This window comes from Leuciscus leuciscus, assembly GCF_965113295.1.
Source record: "Leuciscus leuciscus genome assembly, chromosome: 16".
In the NCBI taxonomy this organism is placed as follows: Eukaryota; Metazoa; Chordata; class Actinopteri; order Cypriniformes; family Leuciscidae; genus Leuciscus; species Leuciscus leuciscus.
The window spans coordinates 29,790,038-29,801,806 of NC_138740.1; the positions used below are offsets into that span (position 1 = coordinate 29,790,038).

Genomic DNA, 11,769 nt, shown 5'->3' on the forward strand with positions numbered 1-11,769 from the left:
TATATAAATTACAATTATTATCATTTCTTTTTTGCAATTGTTTCTTTAGGCTTACAGTAGGCTATATACTGTATGAAGAGTTCAGATGCAAAAGCCATTTGCCATTGAAAATGTGAAAAGTTTTAAAAAAGTGCCATTTGAAATTTTCTTCTAGAATGATCATTTTTATCAAGCTCATATATTTAAGTTCCGTAATTTCACTTAAATGGCAATGAAAATTACCTATTAATTGTCATTTAAGTGAAATTACTGAACTTAAATATACGAGCTTGATAAAAACGATCATTCTAGAAGAAAATTTCAGATGGCACTGAAGAAATATACACATATAATATTTCACATATATATGATGTGTGTATTATATATTATATGTATTATATATATATATATATATATATATTATTATTATTATTATTATATATAATATGTGTATTATATATAATACACATACTGTAGAAAAGGTTTGAATGTATGTGAACAGCTGAGCTAAAGATGAACTATTATAGAAAACACATTAAACACTAAAAATGAAGAAAAACACATTTGAACACTTCTCTAATCAAAAACAAAGGCAGGGACCTTATGACTGTACAGTAAATCTCACATACAGCGTTGATCCTTCATAAAGGGGAGGTCTGTTTTTCATATCTTGCCGGTGGGTGTTCAGGAAGACCTCCAGTCAGACAGAGAGACAGTTTCTGACAGGCGGTCCACCCTCAGTTTCCATGGCCCCCCCATGTAGTTTTGAGTCACTTTCTCAGTCTGGGTAATTTCTCATCATCCACTGATTTCTTACCTGGGGATCCCTGTCTGACTCACCAAAAGAACCTGATCTCAGAGACGTGGGTCTCAGACCCAAAACACAGCTCAGATACCGAGGTGGGGATGAGGGGGATGGGGCTTGCCTGGGGATTCCTTGGAGGAAGATGGCCAACTCATCCTCACACACACCACAACAGAGAATTATTACATGCAGTTAGACAGCAGCCCACCTCAGACAGCTCAGTTTAGAGAGTGATCAGTAAAAACAGACTTTTAGTCACTGCAGTAATGACAGCGTTAGGATTCTCTTCATTCAAACACTGTATCCATTCATCTGAAGCTCAGAGGGAGGGATCAGGTACAGATCACAACCTGATGTAAGTATACTTCTGCTTTCTTGGTGATGGTTGTATACCTTCATGTTGAGACTATAGGGTCTCAGAAATCCTGAATGTGCTTAAATAATAGTCATTTCTAAATTAACTTCTTTTTTCTTTAAAATTATTATATTTAATGTTCCTCTCATCTAATCAAAACCCAGTTAGCAGATATGATCTAAGCTGTAGAGCACATACAGCATATCAAAGTACAAGTGCATTTTTTTAGAAATGTTATATGTTGCTTTTTATGGGGTGATTTAGTATATTTATTAGTAACTAATAATAGTTTCTGAACGCCAGCTGCACTTGATACACATTCACAAATGCATTCATGACAGGATTTTTTAATGTCCTCCATTATTACCTCTTATTTCTCTAAACATTTGTAAAGTGACGGGTTGTATTTTACTTATTGCACAGGCTGATAAAATAAATCAAACTGTTTTAGCATATATATAGGCTATGTATGTATGTATATATATATATATATATATATATATATATATATATATAATACTTGCATAAATTATATATAAATACAATTTATGAAAGTATTATATGTATAGTATATGCAATATTACCATTGAAATTAATGCAATGAAATCTTAAATACAAAGTGATGTAATTGTAGTTTAGAATATTTTTAATGAATCTATACACATTCGCAATTGCATGGCAGGATTTTTCAATGTCCATTATTATCTTGTTTCTCTAAACATTCATAAAGTGACAGATTGCTATAGGCAAATTTTTTTTGTGTGATTGTATTTTACTAATATTATAGAACAGGCTGATAAAATAACATAAGCTTGTAAACATGCATCTGTTTTTTTTGAATGTTTTAGCGTATATATACCGTATATGATATATATATATATATGTATATATATATATATATATATATATATATATATATATATATATATATATATGTGTGTATATATAAACATATAAACTGTAAGAAATTTTAAACTGAAGGCTTATTTGTTTGAAATAGCTTTTGATCGATGATACAGTGTCATGTTATCTGTTTTATTGTCTGTTAATTGTTTTTATTGTGTTTATGTCTATGCTATGTACAGCACATTGGTAAACAGTTGTTGTTTTAAATAGTGCTTTATAAATAAAGTGACATTGACATACTGTACATACATATATTCTGTTAAAATATATATAATACAATTTATAAAAGTATTATATTTATTGTATATGCAATATTACAATTGAAATGATTGCAATGAAATCTTAAATACAAAGTGATGGAATTGTATTTTAGATGTTAATGAATCTAGTATTGTGTTTAGATATAATATTTTTAAATGAAGTATTCACTTGTCATTGAGGGTTAAGAATGTGATATTCTATGTATGTAATTCATAAATATCATTTATATGCTGTCATTTTTAACCCTTCAAATGAATTGGTCTCATGTCCCTTTTAATGGATTTCGTCTTGAGACACAGAACAAAGATGAACGCACATGGTAATTAAAAATGGTAGATTTTGCACTCAGTGTAACATAAAGACCTAGAATGGGTAATTGGGTAATTTTTCAAAAGGCTTTAAATACAAATGGTTTTATTTCATGTTCATGTGTGCAGATGCTCATCGGTAAAGACAAAGATCACAAAGAAACTTATCAAGACGCAACAAAGGATAAGAACTTTTCAGAACATTATAAGTTTATGGAAAGCTACCCCTCAAGTATGACATGCATTTTATTCATTTTCGAATACCCACTTTATTGATATTAAATGTATTTTTACAGCTTATACCTGATATTTTCTGCGAGTAATGTGCTTTTTTTTGCTTTAAAGAATACACTTAAGATGACCCTACTCTAATAAATCATTTGCCCGATGTAGTTTTGTGCACTTTTTTGTATTGAAATAAATAACGCTAGATGTAGGTACACTGTAAAAAATCCAACTTACGTTTTGTATGACAAATTCAGTTTTTAAAGTTTATTCAACTATTTAACATGAAAGAAGTTGAGAAAAGTTGAGATAACTCAAACACGTAAGTTGAGAAAACTCAAAAATGTCCTGCAGCTGGTTGCCTTAAACTTTTAAGTTTTCTCAATTTTTAATTTTTTTTACAGTGTATATGAATTGAATTGTTTAACATTTTTTTATGTAACATGGTTTAAGATGTTTTTTCTACAATCAATAAAGAAATGAAGAAAAATGTTTCCTTTCCCCACAAAAAAAAAATCATGTTTTTCTATTTTTGCACTCATCTAAATTATTGAAAGCCTATCAAAATGAATAAACTAATGATAAAACATCGCTTTTACAGTTCAGAGACTGTAGAGCTAAACAGTGTAATGGAGGTCTTGTGTTGAGAGTCTGTGACGCTCTCCATGTGGCAAGGTCTGTGGTCTCTCTGTGGTGGTTTTGTTTTAGTGTAGCGCTGAGGAGCTCAAAGCTGAACGAGCGATGCGACAGAGATAATGTTCTGTCTTTTTGCACAGGAAGGGGTTTGTTCATTTGCCTCAAAGTATCAGGAAGAACAGCTGCATTTTCAAATTGAATGACAGCACAGCTTATCTCATACCCACATTTTGTTTATTTGACACAGACCTTTTATTTAATTTTTGATTGTACACACAAAAAAAAAAAATTAAATTTACATTTTTAAGTACACTCAACTTGGAAGTTTAAGTCATTTCAACTTAAATTACATTAAACTGACTTAAGTAAAAAAAGCTTAACTTATGTTGATAAGTTAAAGCAAAGTAAAAACATAATGTTGTCATAACTTATTGATCATTTAATTTTTTACAGTGTATTCGTTTTCCCCTTAAATAGTCCATTTGATTTTAACTATTTGTCCAAATTTGTTTTGTATTTTAGTTGTTGTTGGTCATTTACCAGCTTTTTTAAAGGTGTTTTTGCGAGTTTTAGTGGACGAATAAAGTCAGTCCTCAAATTCACACAGGTGTCCTATACAGTATTAGAGTAACCACATGTGTAGTGTAGTTCTTCACATTAACTATCAACATGTGCATTTAGTCTTAGGTAGTCTAGTTGATACATAACAAATATTTCAAGCTAATCCTTGCTGCGATCAGACACCGGGCAATATCATTCGGTATAGTTTCAGAAAGGGAGCACACACCCTCAGAGGGAAACTTGATAACACCCAAACACATAAACCAACACACCCTCAGATATGGAAGACAGGGGGGACACCATACAAACAAGTGTCATCACAGAAAAATAAGCTGCAGAAACACTCAATAATACACCCATTTGAGAGAAAACATGAGTTTAATTTAACAATTAATACAAACTATTTAATGAGCATAACATTTAAAGCATGAAGAAATCAGAAAACTGTACATTCAATCGCAAATTAAACATGCTGTGTTGTCAAGGACAAAACTCAAAGCTTGATAAAAACGTTTAGGGTGAGTTCAGTTTTGTGGTGTCCTGGTGGTCCGTTCAGCTCTGGTTTCATTCAGTCAAGCCAGACAATGAATCTAATTCATGAAGTGAACTGTTGGTTGAATAATGTCCAATGAGACACTGAACTGTGAGTGAATTTAAAGGGATAGTTCACCCAAAAATGAAAATTCTGTCATCATTTACTCACCCTCAAGCTGTTCCAAACCTGTATATATGTGTTTGTTCTGCTGAACACAAATGAAGATATTTTGAAGAATGTTTGTAACCGTTGTAACAGTTGATGGGCCCATAGTCTCCCCCCCCCCCCCCCCCCCCCCATCCTGTGGAAGTCAACAGGGCCCATCAACTCTTTTGTTACAAACATTCTTCAAAATATCTTTGTTTTTGTTCAGCAGAACAAACACATTTACACAGGTTTGGAACAACTTGAGGGTGAGTAAATGATGACAGAATTTTCATTTTTGGGTGAACTATTCCTTTAAGCAATTATTTGTATTCACACACACATACTAGTTTTATAGACAGGTTACTTTACAATAAGGTCTTATTAGTTAACATTGGTAAATGCAATAACTAATATGCACTAAAAATGAGCAATACATTTTGTTACAGTATTTATTCATATTTGTTAACATTAGCAGTTCATGTTAGCTCAGGTCAATTAAATGATATTAACAGACAGCTGTATTAGTGAATGTTGAAATTAACATGAACTCAGATTAATAAATGCTTTAGAAGTGTTTGTCTTTGTTAGGTAATATTAACTAATAAAACCTTATTATAAAGTGTAGGTATGTAATGTGTTTTATCAAATTGTAGATACTTTTTGTTTGAAGATGAAGAGTCTGTTCTCCACCTCATCGCGACGGATTTGTCCTATGGAGAAAATAACATAATAAGAGTTATTTAAAAAAAAGCTAAATAGCTATTGGCAGACATAGTTAAACAAATTATTTAAGTGTTTATCAAAATTTCAAAGAGCCTAATAAGGCTGTCAAGACACAGGCAATGCAAACACACATGTAAGGACTCTGTTGCGAGACGCGAGTGTCGCACATCAACATTAACCCACAGCTATAACATTCCTGTTCAGTTGCTTATTTTCACGCTTGAAAGACAAAAAGATAATTTAAGGGATGATTTAATCCTAGAAATAACATTCATTAAATAAATGGTTTGATTTTAAAAAAAAAAACACACTGAAATCTCTCCTCAACTTACTTGGTGAATCGATGTCTGCATTTCTTAGGTAGACCTGTTGTCTCAATGTAAAAAAAAAAGAGAGACATTCACACAAATGTTATATAAAATCCCAATCTGAATGAAAAATTCTTTACACATTTTAATACAATAACTGTTTAAACTGTTACTGAACTATAAGCACTGTGAAGTACATTAAGTACTTCAGAAACTTTCACAATGGACATCTACATGGGGAGATTTGTCATATGGAAAAGGATATGGAAATAGTACTATGTGTGTGTGTGTGTGTGTGTGTGTGTGTGTGTGTGTGTGTGTGTGTGTGTGTGTGTGTGTGTGTGTGTGTACTCACGACTGAAGTAGTAAAGTGTGCCTGCAAGTGTAATGGCCAAAAGCAAAAGAGCACCAATTCCCGGCCAAAGCACCAAATGTTCACAGCCTGCAACACAATACGAAGAAACCAATCAAACTAAACAGTATAAAACACCAAGAAATCAGCAGCATCTAACAGCATGCCTTTGTCCGCACCTTTAGGTGAGTTTTTTTTGTTGCAAAAACAGTTTTTGTTAACCTTTACAGGTTTCTGGGTCTTGGCTGTTGGCGGCTGAACTGTTGGAGGATTCACTGGAGAACAAAGAAAAAAGAATATCAAGACATAACAAACAGTTTTTGCCTCCATTGTGGACACTGATTCAAAAGAAAAAAATCGGACCTTTTAATGCCCAATGAAATGGGTGAGAGTTATAATTCTGAATATGAAGAGACAACTAAGTCAACATGTCAGGTTCATGAACTTTCCAGACCAGAAGATCCCAGACAAGTCAAGTCTGCTTGAACAGAACTCTGGGATTCTCAGGCCAAATATCTCGCTGTTTGAATCTCTCCTACCACGCCTCACATGAGTCACATCAGTCATTTATTTTAAGCTACATGATCTTTTAATGTTCTTAGAGCATCATGAAAGAGGATAAAGACTGAAGATTTGGAAACATCTCCACCTTCATGCCAGGTGAAGATGTCCTCACTTCAGGGATGGAAACCTCAATGCTGGTGTGATTTTACTAAGATGACTCTGTAAATGTAGTATCTCAGTTTCATTGCTTTGGTCTTCTTGACTTTCTTCAGCCTAAAATTGCCATTCTGGAACTATCGACAACACCATTAAAGAGGGAAACCCAAGTTTTGACAAGAAAAAAAAACAGGGTAGGGGACCAAAACAGAGAAGGAGAGCACTGCCCATACCTCCAGGCATAATGTAATATCCAGCAGGAACAAAATTCTTAGTTTTAAACATGCAGGAATATAAGCCGGCGTCGTCTTCTTGTAGCTCCATGATGCGCAGGGTGTAGACCACGTTCTTTACGGTGGACACGGTACCCTTGAACTTAGAGGCTGCGATGTTCTCGTCATGTTTCTCTCTGCCGGCGCTGTTGACATACATCAGAAACTGAAGAGTGTTCGTACTCTCAAGGTACCGGTACCAATACACCTCCTGGCAGGTGTGATCTGGACATTCACAGTTCAGACTTTGCGTGCCATTGATTTTGGTGTAGAAAACATTCGAAGTAGCTTGGAAGGAGGGCAGAACGGCCGCTTAAGGAGAAACAAAGGAGAAATCATGAGTCCTGCCTTGTCTGTTATGGACATTTTGAATTTAAGGTTTAACTACGTAGTTTAGCCACATTCAGTTTTAAGTGTCTGGATTTGTACCTATTCAAAGGACATATATATATATATATATATATATATATATATATATATATATATATATATATATATATATATATATATATATGAAGAGTTCAGATGCAATAATTGTCATTTAAGTGAAATTACTAAACTTAAATATACGAGCTTGATAAAAATGATCATTCTAGAAGAAAATTTCAGATGGCACTTAGAGGCTTTTGCATCTGAACTCTTCATATATATATATGTGTGTGTGTGTGTGTGTGTGTGTGTTATTTTAAAAGATTCTTCAGGAATACCATTTTGACAGAACATTATCAAAATTCAAATTCAGTATTCAAAATAAAATATATAACGGCAGTTATCAATTTTCCTCGACTTCTGGAGACTTCCTATGCCAAGCTCATATTACTGTAGCTCTTAAGTCCTGGTTTGTTCGTTATGCACATTTAGATTTTTGAGTTTAGCTTCATGAAATGTTAGATGGTACCTATTCAAAGGACAATGATAGTCAATGATGTAGTGTAAAGTCAGATATTTTAATGTAACACTTTTCTGTGTCGAAAGTATAACAGTAAAAGAACACAAAGGTTAAATATAGAATTAGAAACTGAAAAATAAAACAAAAGGCTGAAAATACATTTTTACGACAGACTAGAGAACTAGAAACACAGTCAATTTCCTTGTTATGTAAGAATGGAAACCTGAATAGACAGATCTCTTGGGTGTATAGGCGATTTATTTTGTCTATATTCTCTTGCATAACAGTTTTCCTCTCTTATCAGTGCCTGAGGGAAAATGGCACATATGTGGGCATTCATACAGTAACAGCAGAAAAAAACATCATAATTTATGTCAGAGAATGGAACAAAAATCCATTCACGCAATATTCAGTTTAGTACAAAAAGCAAAATAGATTGAGAGTGTGAAAGCATGAAATTGAGTCTTTAGTGAATCGGATTTCAAATTATTGGTTAACACTGACTATTACTACATTTAAACATATACTAGATGCAAATGAACAATGTGTTCTACATATACCTGAGTGTTTGAGAGTTACAGTGGATTATCTGGCTTGATAACACTACAGACTTGATTATTATCTGATAACACTTGAGACATTCTACTAACTATAATTAACTTTGCAACTACGTCACTAGTATTAGTATATTGTCTGCTTAATATCTGCTAACACTTTATTTTGATGCTCCTCCAACAGACATTTTACGAACTACGTTAGTACTACATTAGTCAACTTATTCTACTAACCCTAACCTAACAGTCTACTTATACTCTAATGAGTTAGTTGACATGTAGTTGCAAAGTTACTTATATTTAGTAGAATGAATGTCTAAAGTGGACAACCAAAATCAAGAGTTAAACATACAAACATTTGTATCAAATCCAAATATTTTCAAACGCAAGAAATTTGTAAATTGCCTTAGGATGCAAAACACCTTTCGGCCTAAAGCGAACCACTGAGGTCATCACAAAGATATTATAAAATATTATTTTGCAGAATGTCACAACAATTCTAAATCAGTATTCAAATAAAGTATCTTCGACTTGTGCATACTTCTTTACGCTAAGCTCATATTACTGTAGCACGTACGTTTTAGGTCTGGTCCCATTATAGAATTTGACGGCTCTTAAATATAACGCAAAGAAAAGTTCTTACCTGCCATCCACATGAACACATAACCGCACATGCTAGAGAGGGTCATCCTTGGGCGTTCGTGTGTGAGCTGTCAACTGTGTGTCTGTGTTTTCCTTTCTGTTCTTCATGTGTCACACTGAAAGGAGGGCCTGCAGTGTGTGGGGCCAATGAACCAATTACTGAAAGCCTATCAGAGAATGAGTCAGAGGAAACACACATACACATAAAACATCAAGGAAAACTCAGGAGACTTTTCAGAAAAACACATATTTTAAGTTTCGTTAACAAGTAAATAGCAGCTATTGACTGTTGTACAATGCAACGTTTTCAGCATTAAACGTTTTACAAAAAACCTCTAAAGTACAAAATTATCTTTCAGCGTGCAACGTGCCAACGCTTAGATTGATTTTGCTAATGCACTGTTGCGAAAAAATAAATGATGATGCAATTATGATATCATATAGTGAAGTTTAATATTTATGTGATAGTATGTCATTTCAACACATTTTGAAGACAACATCTATTTTGACTGCGTCCTGACAAAACGTAGATGATTTCAGAGGTTCTAGATCGTTCACTCTCGTGCATCAAGTAACTTTTAACAGACACGTTGTTAGAGAAGTTCGAGGATTTAAACTGACGTAGTTCAAATCTAAACAACATGCAAGAGTACATGAACTCATAACTGAAATGATCAGCAACTTCTCCAAACTCACATATTTACAAAAATGTGATAAAGCCCACAGGTCATTCTATTATTTAAATAGTTCCAGTGAATGTTCAAATAATAAGTTCTTCTCTTCTCTGAAACAGAAAGCGCAGTCAAGCCTTCTCTAAAATGATCTTTAACCCAAACGCAGGTGTGTGACCTGAGAAACACCTGCATCTGTCCGCAGAGCACCACAGCTGGAACCGCATCAAATCAACACAAATATATAAAAACTCTTGTGATGAATATCAGACATGCCTGAAATTAATCACAGATCCAACTCAACATACTGCTAATGCTGGATTAATGAACAAACAACCTATAAAATCTCTTAATGAATTAATCAATGCTCACATTAAAACTGAAAAAGTAACGATGGAAGCATATAACCAACAATATTGCAGCACGGCAAAGTTTTACCTCAAAGTGTTGATAGAGTATAGGCTACTGTACATACATTTCCCATTTCTGATAGTATGGTGATAGATTTTGAGCGTCGTAAGAAGCCTAGTAAAAGTGTGCGGCACTATGATATATCCTGGACTAAGATGGAATAAGGAAACAAATTTGTCGGGAAAGATGACTGAAATGTGTCCAAAATGTTTGACATATCTTTATTCCTTATATATCCTGTAAACTGTATAACTACATGTATAGTCAAGGTGATTGTTAAAAATGTCATTTAATTAATTGTTTAAACAATTATTTTCCATATTTTAACAAACATGTTATAGGAATTACACTGAATTTCTACACTTTCTAAATATTTTTATATTAAATTATTATATAATCACTTTATATATAGAGACTGTGTAAATTACACAGTGTAAATAATTTTTTGAATACTTTTATGAGTTAAATGGATACAAATTGTAATACTGGTATAGTAATGAAAATATTAAATTGAATGATGAATTGCATGTACTCAATCCTCATGTCATATTGGCTGAATTAAGAGTTAGGTCAAACTAACAAAACAAATAAACCCTGATAAACTTGCTCAAATTAAATATGCATGCTGGAACGCATCTTTTTTTCACACAGAGTAAAACCACTTTCACACTGCAATCACATATCGATAGAGCAGATCACAGATTATTCCAAGGCCTCTAGATTGGACATATACGCATTTAGTTCATAATACTTCATAAATAAATCTAAATTTGTTTATTATTCCGCACCAAATTTACACTCACGTCAGTAACACAAAAAAAACCCTGAAGAACAAAACTGCAGGCCGAGCTCGCAGTTCAACTTTAGCGCCACAAGGTCAAACCGTTGGTTTTGTTCAGAAGCACAACATTTATCAATTCATTGAACAAGCCAACATGCTGGTTTTCCACTCCGCGTTCTAGATAAACTGCACTAATGAAGTGTTTGAGTGTGTGGGCCTCTGGAGCCTGAAGCTCAGGGGGGGGGGGCTTGTGTGGGAGTTTTGAGATCTCGCTCATTGGCCCTCGTCTCTTGAGGAGGGCTGAAGGGGCTCATGGGCCCGTGGAGGGGTCGTGAAGAGGGGAGGATGTGGGAGACGCACATGCCTCGGAGGTCGAGGCTACGACTAAGACACAGGGAGTCGAACCGCACGATTCTTTGAAAACAGGAGATCTCAGGGGGCTCGAGAGAACGCTTCAGTGCGACTGTCGACGGAGGGCTTTCAACTCTGTGGTTACAAAGGCTTAGGAAAAAAGTTCATAAAGTTCTGAAGTACAAAAACTGCGTGAGAAGGAACAGGTGTTAGATCCACAATTTAATATGCATTAAAGTGCATTTGAAGATCAGAACATGATCATTAGAATTACAAACATTAGAATTAATCCTAGATGCAAATTAAAGTGATAGTTCGATTCACACAAAATCATATAGGCTACTCACAATCATGTCGTTCCATGTACACTACAAGTCTAAAGTGTGGTTAAGATTCTTTGTATGTTTTTGAAAGAAGTCTCTTCTGCTCACCAAGGG

General features: G+C 34.0%; 1 protein-coding gene across 2 annotated transcripts; it reads right to left on the reverse strand.

Annotated features, from left to right (window-relative positions):
* Positions 1-4,395: 4,395 nt before the first annotated feature.
* Positions 4,396-9,398, reverse strand: cd8b (cd8 beta). 2 transcript variants are annotated; one of them, XR_014198682.1, is made up of 7 exons: positions 9,120-9,393; positions 6,995-7,345; positions 6,281-6,376; positions 6,105-6,191; positions 5,774-5,807; positions 4,900-5,428; positions 4,396-4,845 (listed from the first exon to the last, which is right to left on the reverse strand). XR_014198682.1 is itself a non-coding variant. In XM_082140971.1 (7 exons), exons 1-6 carry the CDS (start codon positions 9,163-9,165, stop codon positions 5,410-5,412), a joined length of 633 nt encoding a protein of 210 aa, XP_081997097.1. In that variant the 5' UTR covers positions 9,166-9,398; the 3' UTR covers positions 4,396-4,643; positions 5,376-5,409. The 2 variants fall into 2 exon arrangements, 1 of the variants encoding a protein (XP_081997097.1); XM_082140971.1 differs by having other exon boundaries at positions 4,396-4,643; positions 5,376-5,428; positions 9,120-9,398.
* Between the last annotated feature and the right edge of the window lie 2,371 nt (positions 9,399-11,769).